Raw genomic sequence first — 21,205 nt, 5'->3', positions numbered from 1 at the left:
GCTACAAATTAGAGAAACTGTCCCTACCAGAGATGGCTTTTCTCTAAAAATACCTCCTAATTTTAGAAAATGCCTATTTTAAAAGTAAAAGTAAATTAACTTGTGCGCTACAGAATTTTCTCAAACAGAATCACAGGTGAATTTAACTCTGTGAAAACAAAAGAAAAAATGTCAAGGCAGAGTATTCACACTAACTGCTACATAAGAAGCCAAGCAAATATGGCTTTATGTGTAACTAATCACAAACCAGCACACAACGCTTTAACGGACAGACAGCGCTGCATTACAATACGATAATCATAAAAATAGAGCTATTAACCCACTTGTGTTCAGTGTTCAGACTTAAAACCACAGAATGTTTTGTTGGTCCAGTCTAGAATATGTGTAAATTTTAATACCTCAACATGTTTTGCTTTGATTCTTTCCCCAGAGATAATATTTTACAATAGGGAGCATTAATAAAATTATGTCAAGATGGAAACCATATCAAGTTTCTCATGATATTAAATACTCCTATTTTTGGCTTTGTGGCTTGCACATCCTTCTTGAAGAAAAAAATTACCAGTAATTATTGCATCTGTTTATTTCTTCTGTGGAAAATAGGTACTATCAAAGTACTGTACAGCACAGGAGCAGACAATAATCAGCAATGATTGTTTTCTCCTTTTCCATGCTAGGCTGTAAATTCTCATTTTCAACATGCACTGCAATTTAACAAGAATTTTAGAAAAATTATGGCTATGTACAGAGAAGAGGGGTACATGTAAATATTTAATCCTACAATTGTCAAAATCTTCAAAAGGAAATCACAGATTCCTTTACAAGCAATTAAAAAGTTTGAATTAAATTAAGAACACAAAACACCAGTGCAACCAATACTATGCAACATGAAAAAACGCTCCACAGCTAATTTCAGAGGCATGCTGACAACCTGCAGCTAAATGACAACATTTCAGTATGATACTTGAGCTGTAGGATGGCAAATAGTAAGCACTATTGCTGAAAGAAATGACTAACGCTTACTTCAGTCAATCAGAACTTTGAAAAACTCTTAACACTTCCAACACAAAAAACAGTAAAATGCAATTATTATTCCAAAGGTAAGTGTGTAGAAAAATACTTTGCTGTTTTGTCTCTCCACTTCTAAGAAGGCAAAAAGAAGAGAAAATAAGCTTTCTTTGTACCATATCTATGTGTATATATGACATATATTAAGAGTCATACAGGTAAGTACCAATGACTCTGTAGTCCTACAGTTCTACAGTATGAAATTATTTTCTTCTTGAAAAGTCTAGTCTCAAAAATCTCTTCATTGAAAATAATAAAACAAACAAGAAAAAGATACAAAAAAGTCTTCTTTTTTTACTTTTGCAAATAATTTGTAACCCAAAAGAATGAGGAAGCAAGCTAAAACAGTATTTTCACTGTCTCATCTACACACGATCACATCATATAACCATCCATACACTTCCTCAAGTGAAGAGAATGCAGTACTACCATGTACAACTCTACATGTCAACGTACATAAAGCAATTATGTAAAAGCAACCACACTTACTGTGCACTATAAAGCATATCAGATATTTTTCCAACACATTAGTTACATATGACTGCAGTTAAATTACTTTCACAAACATCTGCCTCATCTTGTGATATAATCAAGGCAGTGTTGCTGACTGCACCCTGCACTTCCTCTGACCGATCTACTAAAATGCTATTTTCAGAAAAAAATATGTATGTACCAACAGGAATCGGTACATTTGGAAACCTTCCATAATTGGAAACCTTTTTGATGAGAATTTTGAATGCAGAAAATACATTTTTACATGTCCAAAATATTTACAAGGTCTAAAAATCTCTGCACATTAACGTTTCGTTAATATGCATCTTTGAGGCTGACTTACAAGCACAATACTATGAAATATTTACTTATTTCATAGGTATGTTATTATATTTAATATATTTTAATATATTTATTATATTTAAATCAGTAACATTTGATATACATGAAACACACTGTAAGTTTAAGTTATAAGTTGCTGTTGTTGGAAGACGTTAAAACTGCATGACAACATAAATGACATACTAAGGAAAAAAAGAACTGTGCATACGGTATGGAAAGCTAAAAGTGATTCTTAGCTCAATTTCAGTAAGCACTTGCTATATACTTCTTATATACCTTAATTCAAATATCCTGCACCTCCGTGAAAAAGTTAAGCATAGGAACATGACAAGAAATTACAGGTACTTCCTGCCAGAATGAGTGCATGAACCTCCACTTCCTGCCAGAACAAGTGCAGGAGCTTCCTTTTCTATATTAAACGATATTAAAAGCATACAGAGAAAAAAAAAAAAAATAAAAAAAAAAAATAATCACAGTAGACAAACTAGAGAGTACTTTTCTTCAATTTTAAATTCACCACCCCACAGGCAACAATGTACAATTATCTGATATCCACAAAATTTAATTTAAAATATTTCCATGTCCAAAAAGTGTTCTTCAATTCACCTGAGATTACTGTATGGTGCAGTAAAATAATGGTTTTGTTGAGAAAATGCATACTACTTAACCTCAAGAGCTAAGTATACCCATCATACTCTGTATAGCTATCTTGTCAAACAGACTTTAAAACCAACTTACTGGCAAGCATATTTCAATAAGCAGCCATTTCCTTTTGATGTCCATAAAACATAGCCGTTGTTCCCATATCAATACCATGTGATGTACAACCGGTGAAAACCAACTTACCTAACTTAGCAAACCATTCATTACTACTCCAAGATTACTTAAAGCATTATAAGCATGTGCATGTTTGCAGACATAAGCACTTTCCAACATGAATGCTGCTATTTATAGCGTACAAAGGTCACTTTAACAGAAGTATCATTACTTAATTCATCTACAGCCCAAACATAGCTTACTTTTCAAGGTGAACTGTAATCAGAGGGGAATAAAGGGCAGCAGTTTCTGCCAACCCAAGGTTCACAATGGTCTCATGCAACCGATTCACTGTTTCAACTTCACCTCGGATGGCAGCGGCATTAAGAAGGCGGAAAAAAGATGCAACCGCTCTATCCGAGATCGGAACGTCCTTCTCTTTCATCTCTGTTAGAACGCTAATAGCATCTACAATGAAACAACACAAAAGACCCTTAGGTAATTTCATGTAGGGAAAACAAACTGCTATTAAAACAGCATTTCAAACCCAGCAGGAATGTAAATTCTGGTGTATAATGCCGATTTCAAGTTAATTACTACTTGCATTTCTAAACGAGACTACAATTATAAATCCACAATAGCATGGTTTTATCATTTTCCTGCAACTTTGACTACAAATTATAGATAGGAACTGTGTGCCCACTCTGCACCACATAACCCTGTATAGTCTGCCCTATAGCTGCAAGATTCTACTAAATGGATGCTTTTATCGTTCAATGCTAACATCTGCTAAATCACTCCATTGTTTCTTCAGCAGATGGCTTGTCACGAGGCCAGATAATAAAGATATGTTTACACTGTATATACAGCCAGACTAATGGTCTGATACCGATAGGGCCTGTTTGCTGTGTCGATACTAATTAGCCAAGGAGAGCCAATGAAAGCTTTCTAACAGACTGCATGTTAAAACATTAGGTTCATTAAGCTTCATTAGTAAGGCAGAAACAAACATTTTGGTATATGGAATAAGTGCATTTTTATAATGTTCTTAATTATTGCATACAGAGAATGTTTTGACCACTTTACATTTGGCTACATTTATGAATTGCTTTATTTTCTGAGGGACACTTATGCTCTTAAAAGCAAGCTAATCTTTTCAAGCTGCTTTAATGTAGAGGTAGCCATGATCTGATTCGTTATTATAGCAAAAACATCAGCTTTGTTATTTTTCTAACATCAAGATTAAGACAAATTTCAGAAAAAGATCTTACAAGAAATAGTATTACATTCAATTTTTAATACTGTTGTATAGCATTTTGGATTCAAAATGTTATGGTTTTATAAGTTTGGATTGTACTTTTATTGTGCCAGGTCTTCTACAAAGTCTCAGAACTCGATGTATAGAATCGCATTTTAAAGTTGATAATATTCTAGGGTTCTTTTAAAGATCAACCAAATCATGTAAATCGTAGAATGATATTAGACTAAATTACTGAAATTGAAGAGCTAACAGCTTAATGCAAACAACCACAAATCCAGAATTAGGCAGCTGGCAGAACACTCATTAAAAGCCAAAATTTCCTGGCTGTTTGACAGATTGACTCTAAAAAGTACTAACAAACACATATAAGAATTGTAACAGGAAAAAAATATATACTTTATAGAAAGTTAAATGATTTTTTTGCAGTACTTGGCTCTTATGAGAAGGTTATGTTTATAGGTTTTATGTTCAGCCTTCAGACCTTCTTAAGCAAAAACAAAGCCATTAGTCTAGGCACATACGCAATTTGTGCCATAAGTCATGATCTTCAAACTCAATCCAAACAGCAATGCTAATAAAAACTAGCTGCAGAAATGCAAAAAGCACTGAGCTGTGCAAATGTAAATGACAAGCTTGCCAATCCATTAAAACTAATGGCCTGCACTGTCCAAGCATCTCTGGTTGAATTCACATGCAAATTTGTATGCAAAATGTTCAAGCACTTTTCAGGACATGATATACCATTAATATCAACTCAGTTTTTATTCCTGAAGCAAGATACCTTTATTATATAGCAGAAATACAGAATAAAAGCAAAAAGGATTACCTTCTAGTCTACCACGCTTTGCTAAGACTTCTACCAGTGCTATGTATTTTCCAGCGTCAAGAGCAACAGGTGAGCCCTTAGGGAAGCTAGAAATTAAAATATTAAGAACTGCATCAGTAGAAGTTTAGATCTTACAAATAAAGCTTTAAGATTTATTTTTAAAAACCTTGCAGTAAAAGAAAGGCACCGAGAGCTGAAAGTTTTAAGTGTTAAAGGAAAAATCTGATGTACCTCAAAAGATGAAAAAACATTTTCTACAGTTTTCCACCAACAAACCTCCCAATTTTAAAGAAAAATGGTTATATTATTTGATAGTTTTTGCAGAAAATAACATAGTTTTCCAGAAGTCTGAAAAGAAAAATACAGTCCTCATATATTCTTTCCAATAAGGAAAAAAATATGGAGCTATTCAACCTTGATCAACACGTGAAAATCTACTATTTTTAAGTTACTGCTACGTATTTATTTTCTCTTTCCTGGAACTTATTAAATGAATTCCTCTTCTGCTGTTTCTTTTTGTACCAATTCAAAAAGTTGCCTCTCAGAAGTTTTTGCTGCACTCAGGGCAGATGAGTAAAACCGTGCTGCTGCACTGAAGCTTTAGTAGAAGAGTTGATTTTGCTTCATGGGTCACCACGGGAATTGTGTGCAAGTGCTAGTATGCCTGAAATCAATACAGTAGTGTATGCTGAGTTCTGAATTCTTTGATATTCACAGCTCAATTATTTCACATTGTTTCAAACCTAAGCAAGGTGTGTTGAGCACCTGCCTCTTAAAATACTGTAAAATAAAAGCAAATACTTTGTGAGTACATATCAAAACATGAAAGTAACGCAACTTGGTTTGCTCCCCAGCATCAGACTGAAGGGAAGTTTTCAAGGGCAAAAGGGAAAGGAAGCAAGTAAAAAGACTATCACTAATTTTCATCACCAATACATAAAGATGTCAAAGTAAAAATTTTAAGTAGAATGTTTATTTTCAATCTTAAAACACAATGCCACTCAGTAGCACTACTGTTCTAAAGATAATATGAGTACAGCATATTCTAAGAATGCATTCTACATGCTATTCTAATACACAATACAGGTACTTATTTTCTTCCTTCTTAATTTAAGCCAAACTTCAATTTAGATATTAGGTGTGTTTAAAATGAAAATAAAATAGATCCTATACAGCAACTTGCTTTTTTGTTTTCATTAAAAAAAAATTATTGTCCATACAAAGTAGCTGTTTCTGATGTTCAATTACAGAAAACATATTTTTCGATAAAAAAAAAAAACAACAGCCCTGTTTTAAATGCACATACATTCGTGGGGAAAACTAATTAAAAATGGATGAGGGGGTTAATATTCAACCTACTTAATTCAACAAGGTCTGTGTATCAGCATAAATCTGTGTGACATGTTTCAGTGCCGGTGTACTTACACTTTTTCTTTCAGGTTCATTGCCTCTTCTACATTATCGTGTCGACAGCACAAATTTATTAAGGCTGCATAGCCACCGACAACCATGTCCGGTTCGTATTTGGCTTTCACTTCAAGGGCTTTTTGCATATTCTAAAAAAAGGAACAAAGCAAAGATGTGAACTAGAGGAAAAGTCAATATGACATTATGAATCTTACACGTTCACAGTGTGCAGTTATGCGACTGCTCCAGTACTTTTAATAGTAGAAGATCCACATTTTAAAGCACAGAACTGAAATGGTTTAGAAATTCTTAAAGATGATTTTGCAGAAGTCGGCATCGACAACACTCTGTAGGTTAACTTCAGAGGATATTTCAAATTAACTTTCTTCCTTCAAATGTATTTTCTTCAGACTTTTTTTGAATCCATTCAGACACTGTAGATGTACCTAAGTTCTGAAATAGTTCTCATTTGGAATGCATAACAGATTTTCACCTAGTGTACTGCCAAAATAAAATAAAGCTATTTCCTAAAGGATAAGATTCTTCTTAACGATGTCATAGCATACCTTTTTTCTATATACATTTCTATTCATACGTTTGACCATTTTGAACTTACAATGCTATTTGCTTCTAGTCCTATTTCATATGCAAAATTGTAAAGACAGACAACTGAGAATCACTCTTTCTAAACTACATTCTTAGAAGTGAATACTGTGTTATCATCTGCACAACCGTTACTGTTCCTACATATACAGCCTTATAGGCAGGATCATACAGAGCAAGAAACTAAATAAAAGTGTGGTGATACCTCACAAATTACAGACACACGCTAAATGAATGTAAACTACAGCTGGACGCCTGCCGAATGAAGGCAAGAGACCCTTTATCTCAGAAGAGCTTTCCTCCTGCAGGAAAATGGAATTTCAATCCCTGCATTAACAACCTAGTAGTATTTGAATTGCAAATGACTAGTGCATGTATCAGTTGCTTGACAATCTAGATATAAGAGACCGGAGCCATGGCTTGAAAGGACATTTGGCATGTATGATAAACCTATCACAGCTGTTACTATCATTCACTTTGCAGATTATTGTAAACAAACTTCAGCAACCCCAAAACATGCCACTCAAGGTGTTGCTGAAATTAGTTAACCTTTTGATTTAATTGCTTTTTACACTTATGTTTGATTTATAAGCATCAAACCATGAAACCTCAAGTACCGCACTTGTCTTTGCTTAACCACTGTCTTTCCATAATAGAGTCATTTGTGTCCCTTTAAAAATATAGCTATGTGTTTCCAATTATCTCTGCATTGCTTAAGATACCTCTTCTTCACAAAGAGCATATATGAGTTGTTTCAAGACATCTGTAATAGGCTGGTTTTCAGCTTTTCGCTTTTCTAGTTTCTTCTCCAAAGCAGACACGTCAGATTTAGCACTCTAAATGAAGGCAACAGAAAAAAATGTCAATTTCAAAAACACCCTTCCCTGAGCAACTTGTCGGATCACTTTAATGAAAGACAGACTAAATAATCCTCTTCTTCTATAGTATGTGAAAATTTCTAATCATTTAAGATGCTTTTATCTGTTTAAAGAGTACATACTAATTAAACATTTGAGTCAGAATATTTTTTTTTTTAAAAAGAACAGTAAGTAGCATATCTACAAAGGTCAACACTACTACTTCTTTCATACTCTTATTTGTGCTCAGGGAAGTAGGAAACATAAGCCTGTTTCTTTTCCCATCTCTATTCTGTTCAGATCAGAGATGTAAAACTTGACATTGCACCATTACACGCAGTATGGATTTACATGGCTTCTGCCACTCAAGTGGATCACTGTAATTTACAAGCATGAATTAAGCTTCACAGCATCTCTGTTAACTAACTAGAACTTTCAAAAAAAATAAGTAATTAGTAGTCAGGGAAACTGAGGCATGCAACTTCAGCCAACTCCAAGGTCAAGGTCTACTTGAAAAATCTGGACAGCCTTTATTCCCACTCTGTAACCTCTGAACTTCAAGTGGTATATTTCAGTAACATTAATATACTTCCATGACCTGATAGCTAGCTATTACAGTTCATCCAAAACCCATACCAAAACATTATTACTATTCTTGTAAGAACATACATAGCTACTGGTGAATTTACTTACATCTGAAATGTCCTCTGTAGACATGGATTTTTTAGGAGATAGTAATTTTACATCCTGAAAAGTAGTAAGACAGTAAATAGATCACTAATTCAAAACAAGAAGTTCAATCTGTAAGTAAGCATATCATACTAAAAATGCTGTAGTTACATAATAACAAATTAAATCTGCATTACGCAGAATTATTACACTGACATGAGAAACACTTAAATGTATCCCCCTAACAATTTCAGACATGAGAATGACAATAATTTAAACAGTTACTGAAAATCATGGCAAGGCAAAAAGGCTTAAATATAAATCATTGCATAAGCACATTTATTTTGCAAAGGAGAATACATATGCACAGAGTACACATTTTTTATTTTTATTTTTTTTAGTTTTAAAGGAATTGCCACAGAAGCACAGACCTTAATTAATTCAGGAACTTGAGAGGAGTCCAGCAGTCTGCAAATGCCGCTGCAGTAGGTTGCAGGGATAACTATATTCTGTACCAAGAGGTGGGGAAAAAATTATATGAGTTTTGAAACACAACCAAAATGAAATTTGTCTAACAGAAATTATCTTAGACGTAATTCAAGTCTCCAGCTCTTGCATGTCATTGAGAAGTGGTCTGGTTGTACTTAAAAGCAGCAATTTCAAATCTAATAGATACATGTCAGGCAGGACAGGCATTATGTAGCAAAAAATGAAATGGTACCATCTTCTTCAGCTGATGGAAGTATTGTCTCAAACGCTCCTCCTTGGCCTGTACCTCTGAGTCACTCATGCTGTCAATCAAGTGATAAAGAAAATAGCCAACAGCTTCTGTGGAAAAAAACAAGAGAAAGCATTCCACTAAAATTACCGAGACTGTCATGTTATCAAGATTAATTTATAAGAAATCATTTTGGTGTGAGATGTCACCCTGATGAGAGGCTCTGAAATGGCAACAATGATCACTGAGGCATAGAGATTATGTGGTTTGGGAGCACATATCTAACTGGTGAGTGAAAGGAATATTAATTATTTTCAGACCCAGTGACAGCTTTTCAGTACAGAATCTTACTTCAATCTATTTTTTCCACTACTGTGTGACAGAAGTGGTGCTGCCCAAGGCCTTCCCCCCCTTTCCTGCCCACTACCCCAAATAGTTGCCACAAATATTTTGTCACTGCTCAAAAGAAAAAACTGATTTCTACCACTTTGCATATTTAGCATGTACATTTTACCCATTATATTCTCTTACCAAGCTACATTAAGTATTGTAATACTGATATGAAGGCATACGAGATACTTTAACCATTACATATCTAATATTGAAAGGGATGTCTATTAACCAATGAAAATTAAAATTAACACATTTTTAGCAAGTACTGCTGCTGATATTCTCATCTATAACAGTGAAAAATATACTGGGTCCTGTACTTGAGAATCAGAACAGTATTACTACTGTCTTCTCAAAAGGTCAGCTTTCCCTCCCTGTTACCCCCCCCTAACAGGAGGAGGATTTTTAAATTCAGATTATATGGAAAAAAATATATTTACTCCAAAGTATAAGACCTGGGATATTAAGCACCATTGTGCTTCATAAATTTGTAAAAACCACTAAAGATAGAACTAGATGGAAAACCTGCTTGTACTGTCTTTTAAAGTATTTAAGCACTGCTACTGTGCTCATTCTAAATCTGTATTTTGGTCAAAATTCAGACAAAAAAAATAGTTATCAGCAGGTTTGTTCGTAATTCTAAAAAGGAAAAGATCTAATGGATTTCAAAAATATGCTCTGATTATTAGAATCGGGATTTTACCCAACATGTTTTCAAATTTCACTTTCAAAAAGAAGCAATCAGTGTTTACTGTTGTAATCCCTCAAACCCATCATTACACAGAAGAACGGATTTGTGGATAAGTTACAATCATAGAAATTGAAACTCTACCAGTTGGTCCTGGAGGCGTCAGGCAATATCGTTCATCCTTGTACAACAGTTCTGTTATCTAGTAAGACAGAATAATCGTACATTGCAGCCAAAAGAAGCAAGCAAGGACAAATAGTACCTAAAATTCAATTCTCAAAATAATAAAACATCTCTCGGTTAAGTATTACTCTTTACTACATCACAGTAATTCTGTAAAAAAAAAAAAAAAAAATTAAAAAAAAAATATATATATATAAGGGATTTCTTTTTTCTGTTTTCTGTATTTATTTTTTTTAAATAGTAGGTTTTTCTTAAAAATATATACTGCAGAGTGAAATACATTTCGAAATGCAGCAGAAAGACAGATTCTGTAGTATGTTTATGTATCAATCTGCAGAAAGTTAACTATCATAAGACACGACTTAAAGCAAGTATTAACTGATGTCACTTATGGAGATGCAAACAATTATGTTCCAATTTCCTGAAAGGCTGAAATTGATCCATAAAGCTTTATGATTATTATTATGTTAAAATCCTGCAAGAAGAAAATACAGGAACATGATTTAGCATGCTCTCTTAGATTTACAACAACTAGTGTAGTTATCCTGAATAAATGCAGTTTTGAATAACAAAACATCCATAAAAATTGCATTCTTTATACTTTGTCTAAATTTAGCACATGTTCCATTAGTCTTGTACAAATTGAAGAGATATGTAGATTTACTTCAGAGGAAAAGAAGCACTTACTCTACACTCCCCTCACATCCTACTCATAAATACTTTACTTTAACCTAAACATCTTTTTAAAAAACCATTTGACTGTTCTTAAGTAAATTATATCAACTTTACTTAAAATCCAAGTTTTTAACTACTTCCAAGAATTTAACTATATCTGTCACACTCGTACGATTAAATGTGAAAGAATTAGGAGGGAGATGCATTCTCAGTGTCAGAGAGCTGTGTTTAGACAATGACAAAACAAAAGGAACCTTCACTTTTAATTGTTAACGAAAATGAATACAAGTGTAATGTAATCTATCACTTGTCATTCTTTCAACAACACAGGTGGTTACACTACCAAGTTCTTTTGCCCTTTTCCCTTTATTCCCCTATGAGGAACAGAACAACCTCCAACTACAATAAAAACTATGAAAGGCGTAACACATTTCTCATTCTGAATCAACTTCCATATAATATAGAAAGGAACGGATTGCAGAGAAAAAACAAATGCATGGTATTATTTTTCATGCCAAGTAACTAATAATTCCCCAAGTTAGCATTTCTTATTTTAAAAAGATGGCAAAAATGTACCTTTCCTCCATTGTGGAGAATGGCGTAACTAACTGTAGCCATGACAGTGCAGACCATCATTTCAGCCCTCCAACTATACTTCAAGTTTAATTCTTTTACAGGAGCAATAAAACAGATCCCTTTTTCCTCCCCCCACCTTCCGTCTCCACACACAAGAAGGAACAATAAATGCAGACAAAAACATTCTCTGGCCATCCTCTGACAGAAAATGATAGGAAAATTAAAAATCCTGCACCTCACAGCTATAGTTGATTTATATAAATCTTTAAACGGCAACTTCCCAAATTTCTATTTCCATTTCATTGCATGATTTCTTCACAAAATCTGAAATAGACTGCAAGCCAAGCACTGCCTTATATTAGTCAGCAGGTACAGTAACTAAGGAAAACACAGGAAGCAGTGCTTCCCCTCCTTAATTTGGTAATCATAAACTAGTCAGTATCTGCCAATGCTTTCTCTCTTTTAAGTCCCAGAAAAACTTATTAACCAAGTTATACTGATGGGCATATTTCTAACATAGCCCATGCCAGGGAGGGAACAATCAGTCCATCTTCATTTGACTTTGAGTGATGTCCTTTACCTCTGCTTGCTTTCAATACTTCAAGTAAAACGACAAAAACATCAGAATTCTAATAATACCTTATTGTTTTATTAGCATTGGTATGGGGAAGAAAGTTCCCCAAAGAAGGCAGAAAAAGGATGTTTTTAAATGTCAGTCAACCATGGCCTGCTTTTTTTCAGAAGCTGTAACTATATACTACCTTTATTTAGCTGTAATAGCATCCATCTACAAATCAGAGTAAAGCTACACATCTGATATTCCACAACTGCTCTTGGCACAAACTAAATCTCTATTTCATACAGCTGTACAATCTGCCACTGACAAGTGTCTGGCTCGCAATTGCCAATTACCAGGCTCAGAATTCAAATTTAAATTAGTTCATCATAGACATGCATGGAACTTGATTTTATTTACAGAGCTACTGTCTCCACTTACCTCACTCCAAAGCTGTACATCATTTGAGCTGAAGAGGGCAGCAGAGGATAACAAATTAAAACCAACAAAATGATTTTATTCTTGTACCTTTTTTTCTTAAATCCACAATCTGAATTAACACTAAGGATCTTCTTATTTAAAGCAAAGTATAAAAACTGTCACACATTGTTTTAGTCAGTTTCATACAGAAGGACTGTATTGTTTTTTACTGTACTGCAACTGAACTTGTCTTCTACTGAACAACACAAAATAATGCAGCAGTTCCAATAACTATGAACGTATTTCAGTTTTATTTTCAATCTAACCTTTTAACATGTGCTAACTGCACTTTTTAGTTTTGTACTTCATTCTGTTTACATTTCAAGAAAACAAGCTTCAAGCGCAGAAATCGCACTTCACATAGCAAACACTCAGTATGTGGAATCTGCCAGAAGTCTGGGCTCCTGTGCATTAAAACTGGATTTTTATAAACACACATGTGTTTAATGTATTAAATATACAACCACAGGCACCTATAAATTCATTTGTAAAATGCAAATAATAAAGTAATCAAATCTCACACTTAAGCTACAATGTTTATTATAGTAGAATGAAATAAACAATGAGCCTAAAACCAAAGATTTCTTCTTTCTCCCTTTAAAGAACAGATAAGAACTCAGTAAAGAGCAGTCCTGGGCACATCATTAGTCCACAACTGAAGACGAAACGTTAAATACTTCACTGAAGAATAAAAAGCCCAACACATTCTGATTCTCTACAAATAATAGGAATTCTATCTAAATACTATAACTTTTCAACAACTATAAAGCAGCAGCATTAATCTAGACAAGGATAAGAGAACAAAAATCAAAAGCTGAAGATCTTAATTTATTTTCCTATAAATCTCATAAGAGGAAAATGAGATGTCAACAGCTGCAAAAGACTTCAAGGCATTCACAGAAGTTTACAATCTTATTTTATGTTAGGAAGTTCAAGTCTAGAAACCATTTATTCTTTATGTTACTGCCACTTGTATTTGAAAATGAGAAAAATGCAGGTCCACATATAGGAAAAAAAAATAGAAGCTATTTGTGAGGTTAGTTAAGCTTTCTTGGGTGAACTCATTCCACCACTGACAGCATGACAATGAACGGCAGATATCAAATGCATCAATTTCCCAAAGTACTTGACTCTGAAATAGTAATGGTACATCAGGTAGGTAGAATGGGAATACTTTAAAGCAATAACTAGAAAAGAGCAGCTTCAACAGAAATCCATAAACTAGCCTGCTACAAACATTGTTCATGTGTCCCTTATGCGTCTGTGTACTGCACTTTTGTACATCAGTTCGAAACCTCTGCTCATTTCTACATTTTAGACCAGCATCTAGGCATGAGATTTTGCTGTGTTCAGGTTTTTAAAAAAGATATTTTGATAACCAGTATTCTTTTATCCTAGCACATGCTTAAGCTTCATTTTTAAGCTGTTGAAGCCATTAAGTTTAAAACGAAAAAGGAAAAATGAATTGGCATGCTTTCAGAAATATAAAGGTAAAATTCAGGCACAGCCCACCTCATAACACAGCTCTTGAAGACAAGTAACAATAAAAGTGAACAAGAGAGAAATATTACTGAAATGAAAACACTTAGGCCATACTTAAAAGTGGCAAGAAAGGACCACTGTCAGCTGAAGGAAGTAAAAGCAACAAATTGGGCATCTGGGCTCACAACAGGACTGTTTTACCGCCTGGGATCTCCAACTAGATCTAAAACACTATTGCACTTATCCTTTTGAAGTCAAGGTCATATAGTTATATTCAATTTTAACGTTGATTTACTTTTTTTCTTTTTCCCTTGGTAGAACATGGTCAGCTAGACAGAACTTGCTATTTACTAGATAATTGTTTTGGCCATATTCATCTAGTATGCTTTGCTAGTATACAACCTAAATGCAGTCACATTTCATAGCCATTAAAAACAGTTCAGGAAATTACTTATTCATTAAAACTAGCCTCCACACTCTTGCTGTAAGTCATGTTAAAGTGATTTCTGTGGTGTGGAACTGAAAAAAAAATAATCCACTCTTATTCACAGTTTTTTATGTTTGACTGGAGCAAAAAGATTGACAGAAGTGCATGTTAGGTTTATGGAAGAATGTACAAATTAAGATAACCCTGCAAGTAGCATGAAATCTTCCTTACAAACTGAGGCTAAATAGCTCTGAATATGAAGTCACATCAATGTGGCTCAATAAAGCCATCAGACATATGTCTGGTTTCTATCAGCATTCAGTTCTCATTAAGCAGCTATTTAAGGGTTAATAGTGATAATCTTTAGGGGAGTCATGTGGGCACATCAATTTATCAACGTAAAATCCACAAAGAAAATTTCAAGCATTCACTTATAAGTTTGCATACTGTCAAATATTACAAAATAAGCAGGAGAAGTGGTATGCTCAGGGATAGCAAAGGCAAGGAAACCAGGAAGAGTAGAAAGAAAGAGAAATATTGCTCAGATCTGCTATACCCGAAATCCTACCTAAAAACTCTCAAATATGGAGCCGGAGGAAGGAAGGGGGCAAAGACTGCACAGACTTATGTTCAACAAGGCAAAAGAAAGGACACTTAGGTAGAGAATATAAAAGGGGTATTTGTACAACCTTACCTTCTAAATCCCGAAACAAGGCTGTTTCTAAACTGACGAAAATCAATAGGAGGTGTGCTTGCTGAAGACACTGTAAATGAAAGCAGTATTTCTGAACAGACATTCTGAAAAAGCCCTACACTCCAACCAATCAGTTGGTCATGTACATAAGAGGCTAAAATTATTTTGCTAATTTAGTAAATTCTAGCAAATAAAATCAAAATTTCAAATGCTATGGTACTGGAAAAAGGTCCTGGCTTTTATCAGCTCTCAATCTGCTTCCTTTCTAAATGGTTTAAATATTCCAAAAGAGATTTTTCGGCTCTTAATTGCCTTTCGTGTCAGTAGTTAACGTATAAGTTTTACACACAAATTAGTAAGAGGAAAAAACATTTTCACTGGAAAAAAATAACAAGACAAAATAAAAAACCCTGTTCCAAAAAGCAAAATAAAAACCACATAACTCTACTCAGGAAAACTGGAGAAATTAGCACTGAAAAAAAGAAAGATACACCACACACAAATGGTTTACTGAGTTGTTTTAGACTGAATACCTGACTTAAAATAGTCTTTACAATTTATTTTTTTTAACCACAATAGTTAACATGTTCATGCCAGTGTAAATTGCTTGACAAGAAAGAAAAAGTTATTTTATCAATCTAGTGCAACATCCATTATTAAGTTAAACATAAGGGGACAAAAAAGAGGAAGAGACACCTTTGAATAACCCTGAGATATTAATATTAACATTCAGAATTGTTACAATATGGGATGTACACAAAGAAAACTGTAATTATTTTAAGAATAATTGACTTCCCAGGGTCGTTTAAGTCTACATACTCAACTTTACACCTTCCATTCCCTAGATATTCCAAATTATTCTATGTTCTTCTTCTACAACTGCTGTCTCTCATTCCAGCATTATAGTACAGAAGAGAAAAACAACAGCAGTATGCAGGCACTGTACAAAGCCACCTTCACTTGCTTTCACTGCTAAAATATCATTAAGCCCTCTGAAAACCTGAACACACTGGGCCCCTTCAGCAAGGGCTACAATAAAAACACCAGGTCTTTGAGAACCTGAGAAATAAAATGCAGGAACAACATACAAAAATACATACTCAAACTCATACAACAAAAATACTCCTTAGCCTAACAGAGGGCATTTAGAAAATTAAGATTTAAATGCTTAACTGTTTTAATTTTAATTTCTCAGGTGAAGTTGCTTTCAAGCGACCCTCCTTACAAACCCTCATCCAGTGAAACTTTTTGCTCATAAAAAGAGGAGCAGAAAAAGCATCTTGGTATGCTCAGCTGCTGCTGACAATCGGCAACCTGGTTTCCTTAGCAACAAACAAGTCTGAGAAAATCAAGGGGCTGACAATGAAGTGGAATGGAATGGCATGATAGAGGGGAAAAGCAGCTCTCATGTACGCTGCCTTATGCACCCAGATTCTTCAGCTGATGCTTCATAGTTTTCATCTTGTCAGTAGGAGAAATCTATACATTATAAGGTAGAAGAAGCTGAATCAATACACCTAGATAGCAACCAGCACTAGTACACAGCCCCTGCCTTCCCTGACTACACTGATGAGACAATCTTCAACTATTTTCCATACTGCATCTATTTTTTCCCTCTTCCTAATACTGCAAAAGAAGCCAATTAAAAAAAAGTCAGTTGTTCAATAACTTTGCCTTATCGTTTTATAGGTGCTAATTAGGTTTACTAGCATCATTTCAACTTGGTAAACTAATATAGGAGTACTTTCCTTTAAAGCTCAAGTTCAAAAGAAATTTTGCATGATTCCAAGAATTATTAACAATAGTCTTTATAAAAAACAAATACCACTACAAAATTTAAATTCAACATCCAGGTAACAGCTAAGAAATACACTATGTGAGAGTAATGTCATGACAATAAAACAAAATGCAGCCTACTACGTTTGTATCTGGATGATAAACAGTATTCTAATATGATCCTATTAAATAGCTACCTTCAAATAACTTAAATAAAATTAAAAGCTATTTCAATAACTACACTTTTCATAGTTAACATTTTTCTTGTACTAGTAACTAAAAAAGTAATAGCAAAATGTAAGGTGAACCCTAAAAGATTCACTAACTGATAATGTTCATTACAAGAACAAATCCCTGACTAACAGCTATTTTTATTTTAACTCATTTAGATACTGACAAAAAAACTCATTTGAGCTTTCGTATGGACAGTCTTTTGAAGTTTTAATATTAAATTCAGTTTCTTACTGTGATTTTTTTCATCTTTAAATGAACACAGGACTACTCTGTTTTACTGTAGGTTTATGGCTAATGCTATTTTTCAAGCCTCAACACAGCCTCCCACAGTCACAGCATACAGTTCTTTATTAGTTAAATAGAGAAGTCAGAGACAATTATAGCAGGAGTCTGCTTAAACTTTTCCCTTAGTCTTGAACAAAAATATCTGCTGTTTGAGGGATTTTTTTCCATCAGGTTTAGTCCAAGATGAGAAGTTTTATTATGAACTCAGTATAATAGGCAAATAAAAAATGTATATGTTTTTAATTCTGAAGAGAAACATACATTGCTATTTAACCAAGCAAATCATCCCATCGTATACTTTTCATCAATGAAATATATTAACCTTTGTAACCAGTGACAGTCAGAACAGTCTTTGGAGAGAACTCTTCAGTGATTAAGTCATGCTGTTACAACTCCATGACCTAATTACCCTGTCAAATTCATACACAACTTCCACTGGCAAACAAACCAGCAGAGCACCCTCAGGTTAACATCAGTGCCATTCAGCTCCTTAAAGCTGGTTTGTTCATAAATTATTCTGCAGTACTTCAAACACAGACTACCATCCCATAGTAATTTTTGCCACAAACAGAAAACAAGACCAATTCCTGTGCCAAGACTTCAGCAGTTTTTACGTAAGGCAAATTGCTTTCTTAAGTGCTCTACATCCTATCACAATCACAGCTTTGTTAAATATGATGTATGTAACATTATGGCCAATATTAAAAGAAATTTAACCATGATACGTTGTCCAGAATTAGAAGTTTCAACTTTGACATCTTGCCACAGAGAACCTCATGTAATGAAAGTTTTGCTCAGACATCCCACCTATTTTTATACCCATTAATCTCTTAGCCTATAGACAATCTACCAGCACTACCGTTGAGTATGTAGTAACATGTGACATGAAATATACTTACACAGAGAAACAACATTTTTCAGTCTTCCATGTCCTGCTTCATGTCTAATTTTTGCTACAAAGAGTCCATCAGTTTCAAAGAGGCAGTTATTTTCCTGGAGAAAAAAAAAAAAACACAAAAACAACACTAAGTATATACAGAGAAGGCTTTCTGATACTTTGTATTTTTAAATGCTTCCTTCCCAAAAAATACTGGCATTCTGGTACTGGGCACATACATGGTGCCCTACAGATGTCTGCATGGCTACCTAGATGAGTTGCTACTCAGAATTTACAGTTTTTGTATCAAAATCAATTGGAAAAGAGAGTCAGCAACTGCAAAAAGAGTGGGAGAGGAATTCTTACATCCAAAATTTGAATCAAGAAAGAAAGAATTGCATCAGAAATAATTATCACCAACATAATCGTAATTCTAATCCCCAGAAGTAATTCATATATTTAGTCTCTGACTTCTAGAAACAGAAAGCTAGCAAAACCCAAGGATGACACTTTAGCTCTGACAGAATAAAAAAAAAGCAGGGCAAACAGACCTATGAGCAATTCAAAAGTAAACTCAATATACTAAACAGGCTTGATCACACAAGTTCACATTTAGAGGTACCTCAACCTTTCACAGAAGACACATAGAGAAACACACCATGCAATAATCATCTTCAGGAATTCTAAATGCAAACTCACCTTCATCTGGGCACAGGCAGTTTCGATATCAGAAAAATTTTTAAAAACATAGTCTGTGTATGTTTCTGCATTGAGTTCCACCCCCAGCTCATGCATCACTTTGAGGACCTCAAAGACACCTATCGAAACAGAATGGGCAAACCTAAGCACTGCAAAAAATGAGTACCTGGAGAAACATTTAAAAACAAATGTTGCATTTCAAAAACCAGACTTGTCTCCTCAATTTCCCTTCTTGAAACTGTCAGGGAGAATGCTGCATTTTTATTTGAAGCGTTAATGAAGTTCCTAATCGTGAAACTTGAAACAGATTTACTAGACTTCCTGTGGATGCTGCACAATCAAAACCAAGAAACTTTGGTAGCTACCACACTGCTAGTATAGAAAGTTATTTCCTAACATAGTTAAAATGACTGTTTCTATCACTTATATTGCAAAACAGCTTTTAAAGATATATATGCCTGTATTACTAGGCATAAAAACCAATCTGAAATTCAGTGCAAAGAATCGAATGAATTTCAAGACAGAAGTACATTCATCAGCACGTAATACATTCTTAGCTTTGCCCCCAGAACCCAATCCCACTTAGTAAGGCAAGATCCATTCCTACATTTTTGTTTAAAGCTTTTCAAGACCTGTTTAACACAAGTAGCATTTTCATCAGCAAATGGGTTAACTGCTGCCTGTATCAATGTATCAGTTTCAAACCGTAAATTCAGAAAAAGACTGGAGTCTACAAAGTCCCAGTGAAACTATGTTACAACTTCTACATGATTCAGATCAATTCACACATTACTAATGTAGATGTGCTTTTGAAGAGTGTGGAAACCAAATCTTAATAGAGCTTAATAATTAGAGCATAGAGTTTTAGAGTATATTTCATGCTTTTTAATTGTTCACACTCTTCTGACGTGCAGAAACTTCTTGCAATAACCCTAGCAAGCAATCTCCAAACCTCTGTCAAAACCTATACAGGTATTATCATTTTTGCTGGTCTAAAAATGATTTGTCAGTTGCTGCAGGACACCAGTTCCAAACAGCATATGTTTTTTTCAACTTGCATTTCATACTTATTACTTTAAAAATGTAAAGTTTCCCAAAGTCCCTGTCTTTGCCCTGGAGTGCCACCTATGGAAAAGTGACACTTCCATGAATATTTTATGCAGTGCACTATGGTGCAAATAATCAAATGTGAATTCCCTTTGAGCACTTGCAAATACATGCAGGCAAGTCACACTAGATTAAAGTCGCATCATCTGTTCGAGTTTGCCTTAAACAAAACTCTGATTTTGGCCCAGAATATGTGAAAATATGAATAAAGAATTAATTACAGCAAGTCTTTCCTGATACCTTTCAAATCTTGACAGCTACTTTCTACTTAATGTTTTCACCTTCTCAGCAAACATATTAAACCCTCTTCAGCTGAAATCATCTCAAAAAATAATTGAGTTCCAATATGCACCATTAAGGCACTACTAGAAGTGTGAGAAGTAGCTACCGCAGTGAATAAAGTTTGGTAACATTCAGGAGATTCAAGTTCAAATTTTGTACCTTGATCAAAGTACTGAATAAAGGGGCTCATTAAGCATAATCATTCCTGAGTAGCCATTGCATGACCTGGCACAGCTCCTGAGTAGGTAACAGCACATACAAAGATAAGGGCGTGAGCAGAAGACTGGGATGAAAATTAAGGAGGTATATCAGCAAAAATATTGAAGTACTGCGCATAGCCAAATTAAGGCCAAACTTCAGAAAAAGACATGAGTGCTGCCACTTCTTCAGGCATTGTAAGATGAAGCGGAGTTTTTTTGGAATAGAAGGTTAACAAAAATAAAGATCTTGCATTTTCATATTTATGTTATCATCATATGGCAACACAAAGCGATGAAACATTCCCATTTCTATCAAAACAGTACATGAATACAGTTGATTTGAAATTGCTCACACCTCATCGCAGTATTAGAAAACACACTAACGACATCCTTTTCCTCAGGTACCAAAGAACAGACTAAAATAAAGAAATGCGATTACATGTACTTAGAACACCAGTCTATGGTTTGAGAATGAAGCCCCAGAATAGTTATTTGTTTAGTCAGCAATTACATACATGTACGACCATGCCAGTATATTCCGTACATTACAGAACATAGAAAAAAAAAAAAAAAAAAAAAAAAAAAAAAAAAAAAA

General features: G+C 34.3%; 1 protein-coding gene across 1 annotated transcript in view; it reads right to left on the bottom strand.

Moving 5' to 3' along the window:
* Nucleotides 1-21,205, bottom strand: part of LRPPRC (leucine rich pentatricopeptide repeat containing) — an 87,269-nt gene that overhangs the window by 43,565 nt on the left and 22,499 nt on the right. Inside the window, exons 12-23 of the mRNA XM_042810390.1 lie at nucleotides 19,022-19,140; nucleotides 18,345-18,438; nucleotides 15,151-15,220; nucleotides 12,509-12,536; nucleotides 10,222-10,279; nucleotides 9,003-9,109; nucleotides 8,713-8,790; nucleotides 8,306-8,359; nucleotides 7,478-7,591; nucleotides 6,171-6,301; nucleotides 4,746-4,831; nucleotides 2,922-3,126 (exon numbers count right to left, since the gene is read on the bottom strand). Coding sequence (XP_042666324.1) covers nucleotides 2,922-3,126; nucleotides 4,746-4,831; nucleotides 6,171-6,301; nucleotides 7,478-7,591; nucleotides 8,306-8,359; nucleotides 8,713-8,790; nucleotides 9,003-9,109; nucleotides 10,222-10,279; nucleotides 12,509-12,536; nucleotides 15,151-15,220; nucleotides 18,345-18,438; nucleotides 19,022-19,140 — 1,144 coding nt within the window. The remainder of the gene's footprint in view (nucleotides 1-2,921; nucleotides 3,127-4,745; nucleotides 4,832-6,170; nucleotides 6,302-7,477; nucleotides 7,592-8,305; nucleotides 8,360-8,712; nucleotides 8,791-9,002; nucleotides 9,110-10,221; nucleotides 10,280-12,508; nucleotides 12,537-15,150; nucleotides 15,221-18,344; nucleotides 18,439-19,021; nucleotides 19,141-21,205) is intronic.

This window comes from Centrocercus urophasianus, unplaced genomic scaffold (genome assembly GCF_019232065.1).
Source record: "Centrocercus urophasianus isolate 14NV4802_14NV808 unplaced genomic scaffold, USGS_Curo_1.0 seq_10, whole genome shotgun sequence".
Classification (NCBI taxonomy): domain Eukaryota; kingdom Metazoa; phylum Chordata; class Aves; order Galliformes; family Phasianidae; genus Centrocercus; species Centrocercus urophasianus.
This window is presented reverse-complemented; position numbering and strand designations above follow the sequence as displayed.